The sequence below is a fragment of the Oxyura jamaicensis genome, chromosome Z (genome assembly GCF_011077185.1).
Source record: "Oxyura jamaicensis isolate SHBP4307 breed ruddy duck chromosome Z, BPBGC_Ojam_1.0, whole genome shotgun sequence".
Lineage (NCBI taxonomy): Eukaryota > Metazoa > Chordata > Aves > Anseriformes > Anatidae > Oxyura > Oxyura jamaicensis.
Window position 1 is genome coordinate 25,800,853 of NC_048926.1, and position 20,162 is coordinate 25,821,014.

At 43.1% G+C, this 20,162-nt stretch overlaps 1 protein-coding gene across 6 annotated transcripts in view; it reads right to left on the reverse strand.

The window, feature by feature from the left end:
- Positions 1 to 19,713, reverse strand: part of IQGAP2 (IQ motif containing GTPase activating protein 2) — a 127,977-nt gene extending 108,264 nt beyond the window's left edge. For 5 of the 6 annotated variants that reach the window (XM_035310050.1, XM_035310048.1, XM_035310051.1 and 2 more), the window contains exon 1: positions 19,569 to 19,713. In XM_035310050.1, the coding sequence (XP_035165941.1) occupies positions 19,569 to 19,614 (46 nt within the window). In that variant the 5' untranslated portion in view covers positions 19,615 to 19,713. The remainder of the gene's footprint in view (positions 1 to 19,568) is intronic. The other variant, XM_035310052.1, reaches the window with a different exon arrangement.
- Between the last annotated feature and the right edge of the window lie 449 nt (positions 19,714 to 20,162).

The window sequence follows — 20,162 nt, forward strand, 5'->3', positions numbered from 1 at the left end:
AGGAGTCTCTTGCAACACCCACCGCCTTCTGATAAGGCTGCTTATACACTTTCCCCCTCCAGCACATACTAGCTTCAAAGCAACAGTGATATCACATGAAATAAGCAGTTGCAAATGCTTTTAGAAAGAGCAATGACAACCTGTGGGATAGAGGTGGCATCAGGACTAAGCTGCACAGGAAATTAACTTGAAGACTTTCAGGATCATGGGTCCTCTAAGTCTCGTTTGCTTTAACATTTTTTGGCAAAGACTTCAGTCTTCAGCTATAAACTCAAGCACATAGCCTTCCACATTACCAGACAAACCCTTTGGGTACATCCATCCACACAAAGTTCTAGACAAGCGTCTTGGTTTGAAGACAGAAAGCTCAGTCTCTTTTCCAAACAGGGCACATACCAGCAAGAAGATGGGGAAGAATTTTGAAATAAATACATTCTGCTCTGTCAGTAACTTCTTGATAATGCTAAACTCCAAGGAAGAGAATGCTATGATAATGTTATGGGGGCAGAAGAGCAAGGTTAGGGCCCACCTGGAGACCTCCAGCCCACTGATATGACCAAGCGTTATCTGGACAGACTCAACATTGCTGCTGAAAACATCCAAATGCCACAGAAAAAGGCACATGTCCACTACATAAGGCTATGCAGAAAAAAAAATGCATCTGAAATCACATCTTACAATTCAATTTATCAATTTGGGAATTTGGGGTTTAGAATTCAGATAAGAACATCACAAGTTCACATACAGTGAACTTATAGACAACATATATAGTGTAGTCCTTAAAGCTCTCCATTTCGACTCATTTGAATTGTTGCCACCCTATTAGCTAGCAGTTAATACAAAAAAAAAATCTTTAGTTACTGGGTTCCCTCATTACAGATATTTCTTTATGAAAAAACACCAAAGGAGGAATAAGTAGAAAACTCTGCATGGAGCTAGCAGCATTAGAGTTTAAATTGTCATACCTAATTTTCAACAAAGGTGAGCAGAGACTTATTGGGGCACTCCATAAGATGTAATCATGGAGTAAGCAAATTCTTCCACCAATTACTTCCATTGATTCAGTGGAAAAGATGGCATACTACAAACAACTTCTAACATATTCTCATTCCACACATTTCCCACCCCGCCCCCCCCTCCCCCATCCCTACAGAAATGTGTTTACTAGAGGGTAGTCTGAGTTGAGACTTGAGCATCTTCCACTGGCTGACATATTGCAGCAGTGTTCACCATCATCTTTGTCTGAAATATTTCTGTATGGTATAGCACCTCAACAGAAGAGCAAATAAGACAATAGCAATGACTAGCTGATGTTTCAGGCTCGTAGATTGCAAAAACATTTTCTGTGTTCCCTGTTGCAAGATGGCCACTGCAGATGTTACCAAATACTTGGAGTTCTGTCAGCCAAACACTGGGTTGCCAACATATCCCAAGGTGCCGTATGCACCTACAGTTGACAAAGCACAAAAAGCATTTGCCCAGTCTGACTCAGCATTAGTAGACAAAATAAAACCAGGTTCATATAAAATTATCGTGTAAACTGAGCAAATCTTATGAGCTCCACAAGTGCTAATTCTGCAAGTGTGGTCCAAGTTCAGAGTCAACCTTTTTATCACAACTATGACAAGGATTTTGAAGGTCCCCGGGTCACAGAGATAATCCACATCAACACTGGACTTATCAGATCTTTCATATATGTGCCTTTACACTTGAGATGACAGTAAATAAGGTGTTTTACAGGTCTAATTTGGAATGACTTTCAAACAACCCCATGGATCCATAAATTATGGTTCTTTATTTTTTTTAATGAAACTAAACTTGAATCTTCTGTAATATGTAACTTAAAAGCATACAAGGAAAAGTGAATTTTGTTTTAATTTGCAAGTGTTGCAAATTAAAAAATGACTCAAATTTATGGAGCCATTTACAATTCCAAGATGTTCTGGGATAATCCCAAATTAACCAGTTTTTTTTATTATTATTCTTAAAAACTGAAGACTAGGAAAAAAAATACTGTAACACAATCATTTAAGGCTTCCTGGTTATTCATGTGTACTCAGATGTATAATTGTCTGCAATAGTTCAAGAACAATACATGGCTACTTCTAGCAGGTAGACCCTTTACCAAGACACTTGCCACAGTCATACCAAGACTTCTCACACTGAGGAAGACAAAAAGAAGGAGCAGAGGCTCTTATTTGTCAGGATTATTTGTCAGAACCAATTGCTCTTGGTTTCCCACCACGAGAAACATTTTCTCAGGGAGTGAGAAATGAGCAAGGAAGACAATGGCTTTTGGCACCACAACAGTGAAGATCAATACACAGGATATAACAGAGGATGGAAAAAACAAAATCTTCTTACAGTGACAGAGAAGAGTTAGTAAACTCAGAACTGAGGTAATAGGTAAATGGATGCATGAAAAAATATAATAAAATGCTGGAATAAAAGTTTTTGTCTGGACTATTTGAGTTGAACATCTTCTAGATCTCATTTCACAGTCCCAGCTGTGCGCTATCCTGAGTGCTGTGTAAAGCCTATATACAAAGGCAGGCACACAGCCCCACAGTAGGAAAGGACATGCTCAAGTCCATTAGCAAGATGTTCAGCAAGTTCTGTGTCCCTTCTTCACACCTTCCTGCCTCCTCCACCCACCCAATTTTACCCCATCATACCTAGCATTAGCACCGTGAAAAGTGTTTAACAGATACATGCTGTAACAGCTCAAAGAACACTATAACAAAAGTCAAGACCCTCTTGTACACAACCTCCAGAGCAGCACCTTACTTATCAGTCCTGGTAAAATTAGAACCAGGTATGAAAGCAGTGACTGAAGGACTCCAGGCAACAGACCATTCATGTCTGTCTGTACCAGGAAAAGCTCTGAATGGGAAGTATTTGTCCTTACATTTCAGTGCTGTAATTTCAAGAAAAAGCTTAACTGCATTTTAGAGAGTCAAGCTGACCTCAAAAGCCATAGGTTATGAGATCATGCAAATATTTTATCCTAACACGAACAAGGCCAGTACATTCAATTTAATCTTTATTTCTAGTAGAATTTGTACTTTCAAGTAGCCAGGACTGCCTGCCCAGAGTGGCTTGGCTTAGTGGTTACTCCTAGGGTTACCCCAGCAAATGCAGCACCAGCCAGGCCCTGTAACTGGAGCAGGTCTGTGATCTAGCAGTTCCTTCTGACACAGGTTCACTGCTACCTGAGCCCGCTGCACTGCCAGCCAGCTGGAAAATGCATGGACAGGATTACACGTCCAGCACTACTCAAAGCTACAGATGCAGAAGGAGTTTCCTCCTGAGCCTCTGCTCCAAAATACAAAATCACAGGTACCTAATGCAGCACTTTGCTAACTGTGCAGAAGCAAATATGCCAACTAACTGTGAACAGAGACATCCATTAAGAAAATATAGTTTTATAACACTAAACTCCTGTTACAGGAGTTCTGTTATGGTACTTAGTACCTACAAGATCTACTGTTACACCAAAAGACACTTATCCTTGGTAGAAGAATTTAAGGTGCTGATCAGGACAGCCTTCTAAAGTTTTACTCTGTCAAAGAGCACAGTTGCAAGCAGCTAGCTCATATCCCACAACCATAAAACCAGATGGCCCAAACCCTTTTCCTATGGCTCCAGTTAAGGAAATTCAGTCAATTTGCTGAACATTTGCTCCAGTAAAGGGCTCTGTACAACATAAAACACTGAAAGCATTCAAGACTTACCACAGCTGTGAAATTGGAGGGCAGATTTGCCTGAGATACTAGACTGATACACTTTATTAAACTATGAGGCTCTTTAATCTGACATTTCTCAATTTTTCCAATATATAACTGCTCTCTCGTTCCTTAGGAATGACTATGGATTTCCTAATCTAGTTATTAGATCGTCTGAGGCACGCAAGCTCAGATTTTCATACATAAATACACACATCTTCTGGCCAGACCATTCTGACAAATTGGTCACACCGGATCTACAGGGTCACTGTTCTGGATCCCATCTCACTGCCAGCCATTGCAAACAAGGAGGAAAAAAACATTTTCTGAGTGTTGACTCCAGAAGTCCAATAAAAAAAACATTCTGATGTAAAAAATGGAAATGTTACGAAGCCACTCCTTCCCTTGAGCTTACTTGTAGCGACTTATTCCTGTTCATTCACTCTCACAGAGTAATCTTCCCTCACTTCCTTGAAAAAAGGTCTCATTTTAGTCTTCCATATCTGCTGCCAAAAGTCCAACCACATCCATTTAGAGAAAGGAAGCGCTACTTCAAGTCATGAACCTTAGGACTATCACACAAAGGAACTGTGATGCAACAGCAACCACAACCCATGCTTCTGAGACCAAGTGTCAAAACTGCTAGATTTCATGGAGCCTGTCAAATGCCAGCACTGGCAGAAGGCTGACTGACTCTTGAGACTCGTCTTAGTTTACTTGAAATCCCACAAAGTTAAGAAATCACTTTTAACCACACAGACACAAGATGACTTTGGCATTCATCAAGTAATCACAGGCACAGCTGGAACATTTAGTATTCACTTTTCTGCTTATAGGTATCTATAGCCTTTAGTTTACTTTCAGATGTCAGGCTTTCTACAATGCCATAAAGTGACACTTTAGTAGTGGCAATAGACATTAAATAGTTCTGTATTTCTCTCAGTGTATTATGATACCAGAGCACAGCCGTCTCCTGTGTAGTAGGGTTCTTTACATGGCGCAGAAAAATAACAATCTTCATTATATTTTAACTACAGCATAATTGTTCTGCATACTTGGAAGAACAGGGAGGGAGACAGAATAATGAGTCTGAAGGAAGTACATGAAAAGTTGACCCTAAACAATTTCAGTTAGCTTCAAAGCACTTGTTGCCATCTACAATTATAAACCTGAAATGCAGTTTATAAGTCTTCCTGTTGCCCAACTATTTCCATTTGCATTTAATTGCAAACCTCACTGTCTTCAGCAATACTTCAAGTAACTCCTTAATAAAGCTAACTCTGCATATGTTACTAGTTGGTCACCTCAACACAACTGGATTCCCCAAGATATGGGCACTCAGAGTGTCTTTAAAACTTAGCTTCTTTCTGTGAACTACCTGGTTGTCCATAAAGATCTGATTTAAAAGCACTCAGGCTGATGGAAATGAGGAACTGAACACTAATTACAAGTCATTTCTTCCCCTTACAGGTCATCCTGTCCTCACATACATAGTCCAATCCATTACCACAGTCAAGCCTGAAGCCAGCCCGGAAAAGACTACACTGGTAAGTAGGCAGTCCAGTTGAGATGTGTGTGTATTTTCTACACATTTACAGTAAGCATGGTGTTTTTCATGTGCATTTTTTTAAAAAAGGAATTTTTTTTTTGAAAATTTGGTTGTTAAGATTAACATCTCACTGGAGGCTTAAGACATTTGAAACTGTATCACACATTCCAGCAGGAATTTCCAATAGGCTTTCCTTCTCCAAAGGTTAATTCATGAAGAATCAACTACTAAAGTGTGAAAGGTTCCTGTCAACTTTATATGCTCACAGCTTTCTCAGCTTGTGCTTTGAATTCCATGTATTTTGACACATTTGCCATTTTTTGTTAATTTCACTAGAATTATTGCTTGCTTTTTTATTAGCAATATACATTAAGAAGATTTTATTAAAAAGCCAAGATTTTACCATATGGACCCCATTTCCTTATATTTTACCTATTCTGACCTCAGTTCAAGTTAACACAAACAAACCATAAATGAAATAACAAAAAGAATAGTTTAATATTGCCAGGATAGTAAAATAAGCTACTCAAATATGAAAGACAAAGGGAAATGTTAGCATCCATAGCAAAAGTAGTTATGGCTTCAGCTTTCTGCCGAACCCCAAAGGCAAGTTTCATTATATGCAGTCACAACATTGCCTGTGGGTAGAACTCCACCCATAAACATTTGTAGATCAAGTACAGGGCAGATAGACACTGCAGAGGCAGGGTAGAAGAACAGGAAAGAGGGACAACAGACCACCAGGAGGAATGAAAGAACACAGACTGAACTCACCACAGTGACAGCAGGAAATCTGAATTCAGGTTTGTCCGCCTCTCCTCTGCTCACAATATTTACCCACAGCTCTATCACTCCCACAAGCTGCCAGCTTAGATGCTTCACTCTACAAACAGTAGCTAAGATCACCCTGATCAAGCTGGGACATCTTACCCCTCCCACAGGACCAGGATGAAGTACTAGGTTTATCGTGGCAAATGAAGACTGAAGAGGCAAAACATGTTTGACAGGAACCTTTGATGCTTCCCCAACACAAGCTTGTTGAAGTTTACAAGAAGCAGTATAAGGTGAAGGTTTTTGTTCACTCTCATTACTGATGGGTAGAAATTCAAAACGATACGTGTCATTTAAACCATATCCAGCTAAGGTAAGTCCCTGAAAAATGTTGCACAGGTGTTTGGGTTTCAATATTTATAGTGTCAAAAAGCTGACTGCATTAGAGCTTGAGACCAAAATAACAATTTGTAGATACAATTGCAGTAAATGCTTTCTACTTGGATGTTGGCAAATAAGGGGCTACTCTTGGCTGTGAGAAGGGAGGAAGACAAGAACAGGAAGGGGGAGAGAACAGGAGAGAGAACAGGGAAGGGAAGGAAAGGGCAGAGCCCCTTTCAACACCTGAAAAAGCTCAGCAAACCATTCTCTTTGGGAGTGAACAGCTGCCAAACAAATTCAATGTTCAGATCACTGTGAGGTTGACATCAAAAAGCTTCCTACCAGCAAACTCATGCTATAGTAACCAGCTGGAAAAAATGTGGTAAGTTGCAGCTTAAAGAACAGAAAAGGAGGATGACAAGTGGGAGTGCTGGAGCAAAAGAGGCAACCTCTTCCAACCTCAGCCATTCTGTGAGTCTGTAACCTGAGGAGTTGCAAGTGTCACCAAGCAACTTCAACAAGAGCTATATAAGCCTCAGGGTCTGAACCAGAAGGCTCAGTAGGGTTGAAACACCTGCCTAGGAAAAGCCAAAAGCAAAAGCATCACTTAAGCATAGGTAAATCTGAAATTGTAAGATGGCACTATAGAGTAACTCAGCCCTGACACTTGGTCTTTGTTTCTTTGACAATTAATTGCTCCTTGCTCCTTCACCAGTCTGTTGCAGGGTCCAGCCTCTACAAAGGTCCAAAACACTGTTTCACACTCTCCATATTCTGAAAAAAGCTGCAAAAAAAACACCTGAACTGTTACAACACTTTCTTCCTTAGGATGCAAACACAAGTATGTGGGTAAAATAGAAAGAAAAATATGCACACCATGATGTTTGCAGCCCTGAACTTGGAGAACACATTTCCTTGACTGCTTTGCTTTTCCTCCCTAAATATTTATTACAGCCTCCGTGCCTTTGAAGCTTTTATTTTTATTTTTTTTTTTATAGAAACAATGGCTTTTTAAATCTTATCAGGGAAAAAAAAAAAAACAAAAACACACACACACACACAAAAAAAAAAACTAAAGCATTAGGGATAACGGCTGAACCAACTTAGTTTGTACCTACAGAATAAATTGACCCATAGAATTAAGTTGAACAGTTTTAGTACAAACATGAACTAAAACTCACAGAAAGTAAAGAAATGTTATATGGTATAGAACATCCAACATCCACATGAGGGACCCAAGCACCCAGTAGACCCCATAAAACCATGGCAGCTCCTGCCCTACCTCCCATATTTCCAGCTCCCCAGGGAAGGCAGTTGAGCTGCTGGTGAAACAACTCAAACCACATTGCACTTTATTGCTTCTCTCACTGCAATTGCCCAGCATGAGCAGGAGCCATCATAAAAGGGGGACAGAGGTACAGCAGGCTCACAAACCAGGAATTCACCTTACAAGCTCTTGTCCTCACTGACTTTGCCAGTCCATATGGGTGCAGAAGGGCACTGGGGCAGGAGACACCTTCTTTGTTCCTGCTTCATAGGTGGGATGATGATCGGTTTTCACAGGTAGAGGACAAACTTGGTGTACCCACACAGGTAACCAGTTCAAAGGCAGTGCCATATCAGTTAGGGCCTCAGTTATCACCTGAAACCTGCTTGGCTATGTCTGCTCCACAGTGAACACAGCAGTGCTTGCTAAGTTATCAGAGCTGGCACCACTGGCTCCAGCTTGCCTCGTCCTCATGCTCCCCATTAACTGCATACCCAGGAAAAAGAATTAATTCTCCTTTGTTATCAGGAGTTAGAACTATAGGAGTGAACTGAAGCTCCAACAGTCTAAAAGTTGAATGTCAGTTCTTACATCAAGGTTTGAAAAGAGCATACAAAACCCTCTCTTTTCACTCAATAGGTGCAGTGCCTAAATACTGAGAGCATGAACTGCTTTGAGTGTCAACGACATAGCTACCATTACACATACGACTGCACAGTCATCAGATATGAAGTGAATCAGATGTTCCCCCCTTACTTATCAATAATCGGAGCATTTCCTTTTTCAGGACAAGTCACTGACAGCTGCACACACAAGATATGCTTTCACTAAATCACGTGCCCATCAGTTTCTAAACTTAATTATTACATCTACTAAATTCAGATTTCCTCTAAGCTGATAGAGGACTTTGTCAATCTCTCATCTTTAATTTTTCATGTTACTTGCTTACGTCAACTCCGTAGTCCACTCAAATACAGTCAATATCTCGACTGTATTTCCACTAATGAAAACACTGAGGTGACAATGCTAAACATTAGTTGTGACTAAAATAGGAGATGATGCCCCATCCCTGGAGGCATTCAAGACCAGGTTGGATGTGGCTCTGGGCAGCCTGCTCTGGTTGTTGGCAACCCTGCCCAGAGCAGGAGGGTTGAAACTAGACGGAAATAGATAGAAAAATAGAGAGATAGAAATAGATAGTAATACCAGGATCATCATGCAAACACCTCAAAACAAGCAAGCATTCTGCTTGAAATAGCAACACTAAGACCACTAAAATACAGGAAGCATATTTAGCTTTCATCACTGTTGTGGCAACCATAGTACACGCAATGCACATAAATTTAACATCAAATTAATTATTAGTTCAAGTTTTGAATTTTCTACCCAACAACAGAAATCACATCTAGAAAGGCTCAGCACTGAGTTTTGTCATTTTCTGTACAGCCGCAGTCTGTTTCCTTCATTGAAGAACTGCTTTAAAAATTCGCACTCTTGTTAGACCTTTTAACAATCTCTTCCTCCAGGCTTTGTGCTCGTTTCCCACTCATGCTATCTGCAGTCATCATCCATGTTTTAAGGTATTTAGAGCTGCTATAGGGTACAGAAGAGTCTGAAAAATAACATCTAGTACTGTAATGGGAACAGTTTCTGCAGAGACCTAGTGTCACAAAAGGGCTTGTTTTGTTACCATCAGTTTTTCCTGCTTTGCTGGATTCTAGAATAACGGCTGTAACAAGTGATCTGAAGAAAAATACTTCTTTGTAACTGACAACAGTTTTCATACAAATGGTCAAGTCCCAAGAAAACCTTTATTTTATAAATTGTGAAAAATAAATTTAAACAACATGATCAGATGTAAACTTGCATCTCAAATGTGTCTGAGAAACTAATACAGACCAATTCTGCTACTGCTGTAGGAACCCAAACATCTCAGTAGCTTGTTTGTTCATCCATTCAGGGTTACAAATATAGCCATCATCAAACAACATTTGCATCCTGCATGAAGCAGGTAACTGGTAGTCCACAGCATCCCACTGTAATTTTAGGAAAAAATACATAGACCGATATTGCAGAAAACCACTTTTTTATTAAGTGTCCATAAACATTTGTGGATCTGCTTTATTTTGTTCAAGTGCAACAACAACAAAAAAGGAGAAACTACCAAGTGTTATTGCCATGGTTCAGTGTTATGGGAAACACCAGCCCTTGTTTTGCTGTTACTACTGAAAATATATATATATATATATATATAAAAGAAATACATTCAGTTTGTTCTAGAACAACTCACATCAGCAAAATCTTCAGCAAAATCATGTGTTTTTATTTTTGTGATAGGTATGAAGATAGAAACTGGAGCACAAGCAGTCTGCCTTGCACGTGATAAAACTGAGATGGCTTTTGGAGTGTTGTAATCTACTATTTAAATGTTTATTATCATCATGGTCAGAGGTGATGTAAATTCAAAGTGGTAGGCAGTCACGTCCAGTCCTTGCAGCTAAGCCGGCTACCTGCTTTCAGCAGTCAGCTAACAAACACGAAAGTAAGGCTGGTTTATCTCCCAGCCTCTGCTAAATTACAGCACTGAAGTCTCTGCTCTGCCATGTCCTGAAAAGCAGTATTCAAAAAGTTTGAGCTCAGATATAATGAAATAATGTTTACAGTGTGCCTGGAAAAACAGTCAACCATTTTTCCTGAGTAAATGCTCTATCCCAGACTAATCTGAGCATAATCTCTGTTCTTCCCAGTACATTTCTGTATTCTTTTTAAGTTACACTACCACATACCCAGTCTGATATTTCAGATTATTTCTCCTGCTATATTGTATTGAGAACATATGGAATTTAAGCCTTGTTTACTACTGAACAGAGGCCAGCCAGCTATTGATTGGGTAAATCAGTTGGCCTGAAAAAACTAAAAATCCCAGAAATGAGCAGTACATACCACAAGTCACTTCTCATCCCAGCATTTTTGAGGCCCTGCAACTCAAGAGTAATGTTACAATCAGAAAAAGAGTGGAAAATTGTACTGAAGCTTACTTTTATGTAAAAGATGCATTTTTTTCCCTTTCTTGTTCAGTCTAACATTTACAGGTCCTTACAATTTTTGTATCCCTGCAACAGTGCTTGGTGAGCACCACAACACCTTTGCTGACAATTACAGCTGTATTGAACTATGGTGTTTGAGACTGAGTTCTCTCAAAAAAACATTTCTGTAATTCAAAACTACTTTGGCCACAGGACAGCTGAGAGCAAGCCCATCCCTGGCAGGCAGGCAGTGGCACCAGACTGACAGCAGCACCACAGCAGGGGCACTCAGCAAGCAGGTGATGCTCATTCCACCACCCCATGTACCCGGAGGTCCCCTGGCCTGGTTCACCTGCACACTCCTGTGCCATCCCCATGTTTTGCTGTCCCTTTGCACACGCACTTTCACAAACAAATATTCATCTCTATGTGCAGCAGTAACACAGCTTAATATAACTCGACCTGCTGCTTGTGTTCATCCCAGCTCCAGCTATGCCGTGAGGCTGGCAGACCTGACTGTGGGTTTATGCTGTGAGCCAGACCAGGGACCTAAACCAGCCAAAAAAAACCACGTGCAAGGAGTCAAAGCTGCTTCTCCCAACAGCAGAGCTGCCTGAAAGTGCACACAAAACCACAGCTTCAGGGTGCGGATCCAGAGCAATTTAAATTCATTTAAATGCTGGCTGCCACAGTCCCACCTGGCCATAAATACTCCCCCTCCTGGGGTCAGTGTGAGCAGCTGTGTCACCCACAACCAGCCACTTCAGAGGCTGGAAGATGCTGGAAACCCAGGCATGCAAATCAGCTCTGCAAGGAGTGATTAGCCACCCAACAGGTTAGGTCTCCATGCCATCATATTGGTGAGAGGCAAAGACTGCAGCAGCCCAGCTGAAGGCACCTCAACATTTTCAGGCTTTGCAGAAGGCTTCCCAGCTGCAAAGGTCTGCAGCAAGCTGGGATCCCAATGTAACAAACACCAGTTAAAACAACAGTTTCTCTCAAAAGAAGTTAGCCCTTGATAAAAGAATATGTTTTCAGCAAAGCCAACCTGTGCCCTTCTTACGTTTTCAAGCATTTTATCTAGTTTCTAGTCAATTTAACCAGACTACTGGACGCAGAAATACTCTGTACTTAGCAACAGTTCCACAAAACACCTTTGAAACACCCCACAAAAAAAAACAGAAGTAAAACATTTAGTGGCCTTCAACACCATGGAATACATTTCTCTACATACTTTGTGCTTTTCTCATTTCAGCTTTCCAGAAATTAATCTGTACTGGGCTCATAGAAAACGAGGCTCCAGTTCTGCAGATATAACTAGTGTAATGAGCATCTGTGGTGGTTTTACTCAGGTAGGCAGCCAAACTCCACCACAACCGCGCTCTCACTCCCCCTCCTCAAAGAGGAACGGGGAGAAAATATGATGAAAAGGGCTCAAGGGTTGAGATAAGGACGAGGAGATCGCACTGTAATTATTGTGACAGGCAAAACTGACTCAGCATAGGGAGATAGTAAGATTTATTGCCTATTACTAACAAGCTAGAGAAGTGAGAAACAAAGGAAAGAAACCAAAAGCACCTTCCCCCTTCATCCACGCTCTTCCACTTCCTCCCCCCAAGTGGCACAGGGGAATGTTTATGGTCAGTCTACAGCACTTCTCTGCTGCTCCTTCTTGGTCACTCTCGTACCCTGTGCTGTGGGGTCCCTCCCACGGGATGCAGTCCTTGCTGAACTGATCCAGCGTGGGCTGCCCACAGGCAGCAGCTCTTCAAGAACTGCTCCAGATATGGCTCCGTACCATGGGGTCCATCCCTCGGGAGCAAACTGCTCCAACCTGGGTCCCCCACGGGCAGCAGCTCCTGCCAGGTCACCTGCTCCTGCGTGGTCTCCTCTCCACAGCCTACAGGTCCAGCCTGGAATCTGCTCCAGCAGGGGTCTTCCACAGGCTGTAGCCTCCGTCAGTGCAGGTCCACCTGCTCCTGCATGGTCTCCTCCACAGGCTGCAGTGCGGAACCCTGCTCCACCGTGGTACTCCATGGGCTGCAGGGGGACAGCCTGCTTCACCATGGGCCTTACCACAGGTCACAGTGGACTTCTGCTCCGGTGCCTGGAGCACCTCTCCCCCTCCTTCTCCACTGACCTTGGCGCCTGCAAGGCTGTTCCTCACTCCTCTCACTCTCCCAGCTGCTGTGTGGCGCAGTGCTTTTTTTTCCATGTCTTAAATCTGCACTCACAGAGGTGAAAAACATTATCACTTACTGGCTCAGCTCTGGTCAGCAGTGGGGCCCTTACCAAACATGTGGCAGCTTCTAGATCCTTCTCTCAGAATCCACCCCTATGGTCCCCTGCTACCAAAACCTTGCCACGTAAACCCACTACAGCATCTTTACAAATTGAGCACAAATGCAGGAGGATATCCTTGATTTTCAGGCAGAATGCCCAGAGGATGGCTAGTATGCACAACTTCTCATTTTCCAGCCTGCATGTCTGGTGTTCCTAGCCTTGAGTACCTTGTCAGAGTTTGGAGCCAGGTAAGAATCAGTTTAAATACCTTGCTGGAGGCCTCAGGAGCTTTTGCTACACTCTGAATGAAGCAGGTCAAGGTCCACAGGGAAAGACTGGCAGAGACCACAACCCTTATTACCAGCTTTTGCTGAATCCATGGGCTGCTTTGCTTAGCCTGTTATATCCAAGCCACGAGAAGCTCCTGAGATGAGAACTGCACTTTACTTTCTGCCAGCTCCAGAGCCTGGTAGGCTCCAGGGCAGGCACCACACCTTGAGGCAGCAGCTCCTTGGCCTGGCAGCTGTTAGCCCATGGATATGAGTCAGAGCCATGAGGTGCTGCTCAAATCTGACTCCTGAAGGATGTGTACCTGGCCAACCTCTTAACTTGCACAGTAAGCGATAAGAAAGGATAACACTGACATGATTCCTCCAGGTAAGTTTCTTGCTAATGCACACTCACTTGAATGAAAGAGAAATTTAATTAAACTCTGAAGTCAGCCACCAACACAAGTTCTTAATTGTTGTTTATTTTTCAGCATTTCAGGAGCAAGAGAAGGGTTTGTAGGAACTGTGGAGTTTGTAGGATCACCACTTGATTCAGTATCTCTGCTGAGGGGCAGCAGATCTTCAGACCTTTTCTCTGCTACATAGGACTCCAAGGACTCCACAGGACTGTGGCCATATCCTCCCCTTCTCCTGCTCCATGTCCCACCCTGGAACCCTTCAAAGACCACCCCACAGCACCCTACTGGCACTGCCTGCTGCCATCAGCCTGTCAACCTGTAGAGCAGGATACCCCTGGCCACCAGCACACACCTGCCTGTCCCTTCCCCCAGCTTTGACACTATGGCAGTGCATATCCTGTGGTTAACACTACTCAAAGCACAGCTGGCACCCTGCAGAAGATGACAGTGGTTTTCTAAAGGCAAGCACAAGCACTGAGGCACAGGAAGTGCTGATCTACCCAGAGAGCTGTTCAGGGCCCAGCTCATGTCCCAGCCCATCTCACTGCTGGGCGTCAACAACCAAGGTGCCCCCACAGCACACTCCTCCCTGCTTCATTCTCAGCAGGTCACAGGGTGGGCACTGCTTCCTCCCCACCTGATGCCCACAGCTTGGTTCTGCAGGAACAGTTCAAGGATATCTGTTCCAAAAAATCACCAAAACAGCCTGAACAAGTGAAGCAAACACAGGTTAATCATTTGCTGCGAGGAGCTGAGCACAGCTTGCTTATCATCCTGATGAAGTATGACCTACCAGCCCTGTCTATCACTGTCAGGCATTTTTTCCCATCACAACAGTAAGATTATTCCTAGTATATCACAGCAGACTTGAACCAGCAACAGTAACAAGCAAATCTTGAGGTGGAACAACTATGTAATTGAAACACCACTCCAACAGAAGAGGCAAGCTGCAAATCTGCATGTTTCCTACTCCCTGCCTCAAGTATTGGACTTGATATAGCACACTTGTGTGTGCACTATAAAACCCGCTTCCAGTGTGATATTAATATTTCCTGTTTCAACAGTGCTCAAGTAGCTGCAAGCATGCTCTAACATAGCTCAGTCCTTTCTTTACCAAGAGACTTCGGGGGAGATGAGTCTGCTTCGTACAAAAGGCACACAGAGAACCACTCCTACCAAATGAATTATGTGCACTTGGTTAAACAACGCAGTTAAACTTTTCAAGTTCTCATTCAGCAGTTTAATTATTAGCAGCGTACAAAAGAGTAGAAGAGATAAACAGTGTGTTTGGTTGCCAAATTACACCCATCAATAAAAAAGAAAAGCTTTCTCATGAGCCGCACTGGTACAGAAAGCATACACCCAACAGAATATATATGCATAGGATACAGTTAAGCCTTCTTTTAAAGCTTTAAAAATCCATCTGTTTTCATTTTAAAAAAATTCTACGGAACATTTACCAAAAGATTTTTTTCCTATTCAGTTGAAAAATGGCCATTTGTTTCCCTGCACTTAATACAGACACACAGAAGTCATAGATTCTCAAGTTCAACATTTTTCTAAAAGTCACTGCTTTGCAAACTTTCACATCCTGCTGTGTTAAGGTGCAGTTTCATAGAGAGGCGTAGGCTACGTTTCACTTTGGGTTTGCCCTGCCTATCTCCACAGGCAGGGCAGCTCTCAAAGTTTCATGCTGCTTCTTTGCTCATCTCTTAGCTCCTAACAACAGAAAGCAGCAGTCCTGGGAAGGATGATCAGTAGCATCAACACCACCTCCGTCACTGGATACTAAGGTCATGTCTCTTCTGTATTCACCCAGCTCAGACCCATAAAGCTGGTTTTCCAGTTTCAGTGGGTGAGGTGAAGAGTCCTTTAGCTCTTGTCACAAGACGAGCAGGAGGGTACTGCCAGCTTCAAACCCTCAGAGCACGTAGTGAAGCTAAGAAGAGGAACAAGACTTCAGGATGAGTCTGTGTGATATTTCTTTGATAGATCTCTTCACACCTCCCTTTCAACAAGTTTGATGTTGCTGGTGCACCTAGTTTCCCCCCCTGGTCATTCTGCAGGGACCTGGGCTCACTAACACAGGTACATTAATTCAGCAACTTTCAGCATGGAATCCTGGAATACTTTCCAAATCCAGATGTTTGTGGCCTTACTCACTGTAGCTGTATTACATTCCTGGAAGTCATGAAGCCATTCAGCCATTTCTTACAAAATGTAAGCATTTGTTACTTCACACAGTTTTCAGAAAGACCAAGCTGCAAAGTTTGAGGTTTCAAAATGATAGGAAAAAGGCTTTTTCCTCAAGGATACACTGCTGTCTGATTTGCTGTATTACTATATTAAAAACTTCACATTTAATTTATCTGGGAGGAACTTCTAAGAATTATGCTTTTCTTCTTCATAATCTTCAATGGCACCAAGCATTTTCATCATAGAAATGGCTCATCCCTTGAATTTTATTACAAAACCCAGTTCTCTGCAATTCAGTAAAACTCTGCAATTGATTGTGTTGGGAATGAGAAATAAGCCAGGCAACAGCTGTAACCAGATTGGAAAGCAACTACATAAATCCAGTTGCATTGAGCCTGTTAACACAGTTTCTGCTGTATGAGCTACTTCCTTCTGCTTATATGATCTCACTTGAGTTTGTGCTGGACAGGAACATCTGAAAAACCCAACACAGCACCAAAGAAAATCTTTTACGAAGTCTTTATTTATTTAAGGAACTGACAGCATGCAGAGTTGGAGGCACCTTTCAACAAGCAGTCCATGAAGCCACAAAGGTTTGGCACTGATAGGCAAAGAGAAGGCCCAAAGGCTTTTTTTCTGAGGCTCTGTTTCTCCAAGGTAGTGTTCACCCTGAGCTAGCACCGGAAAAGGATCCTCTTGCTTGGTTTTATTCAGCTATTTCCTGACTCTAAAGATGAAAATGATCAGCTACAAGGATTTTTTCCAGATGCGTATCTTTGAGTAACTACATCAGCAAAACTTGAAACACAGAGCTGGTGTTTAAGTTAGGGATGTCTTCCCAATTACTTTCCCTTTGTATTATTAGGTCCCAAGGTACCCAAAGATACTTTGCTCACACCAGTTTCCATCAGGCCACAAAATGTACCTGAGATTTGTATGCATCTTCCTCTCTAGCTATCAAAACAATGTGCTACTGGCACCCATGCAGACTGATTCATGTACTTCCTAGCAGAGAAGGGTCATACTAAAGTGCTAACCTTCTTCAGAGAAACCTACAGCCTCTGGCAGGAGCTTGAAGCCAAAGTCAAAAGTACAAGTTAGGTTAAATGTTTAAAACAGTACTAGTATGCTAGAGCAAGAAGCCTTAGCAATTTGATAGCCTAACCTGGACAACTTATTAACTCTTCTGAGAAAGCCTGCATAGATGTTGTATTCCCGTGATCCAAAGTGCAATTTTAGTTATACAGAGAACCTGCAACTCTGCTGGGTTTCATAAGATGTGAGATAATGCAAGCCTAAGTTTGCTAGTTGGAGAGTCTTTTCATTTATTTTTCCTTCCCTTTTTTGAAGATGCTTCCTCTCTCTTATTTATCCCCAAAATGGCAAGCAAATACAGCATAGCTAAATCATATTTGGTTTTCTAGACCCAGGCTAGAACTAAGAAACTAAATACATGCGTCCCTACTTTTGATATCACCACAGAAAGGGATACTGTTTGCAGGTGTGTGTATATATATATATATACACACACACATATTTTAAAAATATGTGTATTAGCCCAGCATATGAGGAGCCTTTATTCAAGCCTATGGAAAAAAAAAATCTACAAGGCTTCTACAGGAAAAAAAAAAAAAAATATCTAAAAATAATAAAATGATAGCATGATACAGAAGCCTCAGCTTCTCACTCAGGGAAGGACTGAAAAGCAACTGAAGCCTCTGCAAGCAGACAGTATTGGTCAGAGGGGGGCTAGAATCAGAAAAGCAATGAAGGGTACTCTCACCCACACCTGCCAGCACCCTGGGACCAAAGGCCAAGCAGTAGGAGAGTGGCTATGACTTAACACAGACCAAGCTCTCCCTGGTCACCCCAGTAAAACTCTGAACTGCCATTGCAAGGCATGAATGCTGAGATTAGAGACCATACTTTCAAAATGACACTGAGCACATTTATTGTGGACATCCTTTCCCACCATAAATAAGGGTGTGAGATTCTTAAGAATACCTCAGTCATCTTGGACAGTATGGTGATCAATAAACCATAGTGCCCAGCTAGGAACCAAGGCTTATAGGATTGGCCCTTTGCTCCTTGTCAAAGATTTTTTTACCATATTGGACTTTATGACAAGTGCCACATGTCCAAATTCACAAGTCCCAAGAACTGGTCAGACCAGATCTGCAGAGCAGATCCCATACTGTTGAAGACCTGATGGGCACACCATCTGCACTTGAGAAGTTTCTGCACATCAGGCACATGGATAAAGCATCAGCACAAAGTCAGATCACCACGAGGCCCAGAGATTACCCTCAGCACCACATCTTCCCAGCCCCCACTCCCGTGACTGGACTCTGCCATACCACACAAGCAATGGCACATCAAGCTGGGATGACTGGGAGATCAGCTTCAAAAACACGCTTCATCACCACTAGCGTAGACACACAGCATACATCTCCAGCAGCCTCTCTAGAAAACACCAGTGCTAACCTTCAGCAAACATCTCCAGAAAACATCATCAGTATGCTTCCAAAGGTCTCTGGGACACCCACTAGGTAATGGGAATGAAAAATGAAACCTATAGGCATGGTCTACAGAATGCACCACCTGGGGGGCATCAACAGAGGGAAATGCTCAAGAGGGTGCAGGATCCTCCAAGCTGAAGTTCTTGCTGTAAAGTACCAGCTTTCACACCCATCCTGGGTGGAAGTGAGGTGGCCCCTAGCCTTGTCAAGGTTTTGTGCTTCTGTAAAAAATAAAGTCTTCAGAAATGGCTTTAAAAAAAAGCTGCAATGCTAAAACCTGGAAAGCTACTCATCAGACCACAAGATGCTATAGTTGCTATGAGCTTTGCAAATAATTTGCATGTTCACTTCTAGCAATGCCTACAATATCAGAGGCATTCTTATCAGGATGGCAAAACCAAGGGCTTACATGTCTCTGCCCAAAGCAGATGAGAGAAAATACAGCCCACGCAGGATCCCTGCAAACCACAGCAATGCTGAAGGCCCTGCAGCAAGCAAGAGGAAGAAAGTTGCTTCAGGGATTTTTTTTTTTTTTTAATACAGGTTAGAGAAACAAATACACCTTGTCTGAAAGGAAACGCCTGGTACCTGCACTGCTTCTCACTCCACTCAAGTTGTGATTTGAAGTTATAAAGTTATAATCCGAAGTTATAAAGTTGTAAAGCAAAGTTTTAAACTACAGTCCAAAATTCCGAAGTTATAATCCAGAAGTTATAAAGTTATAACCTGAAAGCTGCAGTTGCAGTCTGAAGTTATGAAGTTACAACCCAACCTGATACCTACAACGCCGCGTTACAGAGGTAAAACCCCGAGCTCTAGCAAGAACCTAAAGCCCTGGAGTTAAAACGTGAAACTACAGCTACAATCTGTTCAGAAAGCTTCAAGTTAAAAATAATAGTGGTGATTAAAAGAAATAAAAAGGCAACAAAACAGGAGCCTGAAAACCTGTTCCGAAGCCTGCCGGAGGTCGCTGCGAGCAAACCCAACGCGAGCCGGAGCGCTGCGCGCAGCGCCGCTCTGCAACGGCAGAGCCGGCCGGGCTGTTTTTCTTTGCCCTAAACCCTCTCTTTTCGCACGAAAACGAGCAGGCCGACGAGGGAGGGGGCAAACAACAGGCAGGCCCCGGGCGTCCCCCACTCCCGCCGCCCCCCGAGCCCACTCACAGCCGTAGCGGGGCCGCTGCAGGGGCGCCAGCTCCTCATGGTGCATCCTGCCGCCGCCGGGAGGGACGGCGCCTGCCGCCGCCCGCCCTTCTTATGCGCCGGCCGCGCCGCGCTGATTTGCTGCGCCCGCGCCCGCGCCCGCCCCGCGCCGGCACCGGGGAGCGGGGAGCGGGGATGCGGCCACCCGGGGAGGCTCCGCGCACGGCTGCGGGGCGCCGCCGCACGGGAGCGACGGGGGGGCGGCGGGTCGGGGGTAGAGGAGAGAGAGGGGGTGGGTGGGGGGAGAGAGAGGGGGGGGGAGGGAGGGAGGGAAGAAGGGAAAGAGGGAGGGAGGGAGGGAGGGAGGGAGGGAGGGGGAGACAGAGAGATCCCAGCCCACCTACCCATAAAAAGAAAGAAAGAGAGAGAGAAAGAGAGATGAGATGAGAAAGAGAGAAAGAAAGAGTAAGAAGGATGAGAAAGAGAGAGAAAGAAAGAGAGAAAGAGAACGAAATATGAGAAAGAGAGAATGAAAAAGAGAGAAAGAGAAAGAAGGAGAAAGCAGGGGAGAAAGAAAGAAAGAAAGAAAGAAAGAAAGAAAGAAAGAAAGAAAGA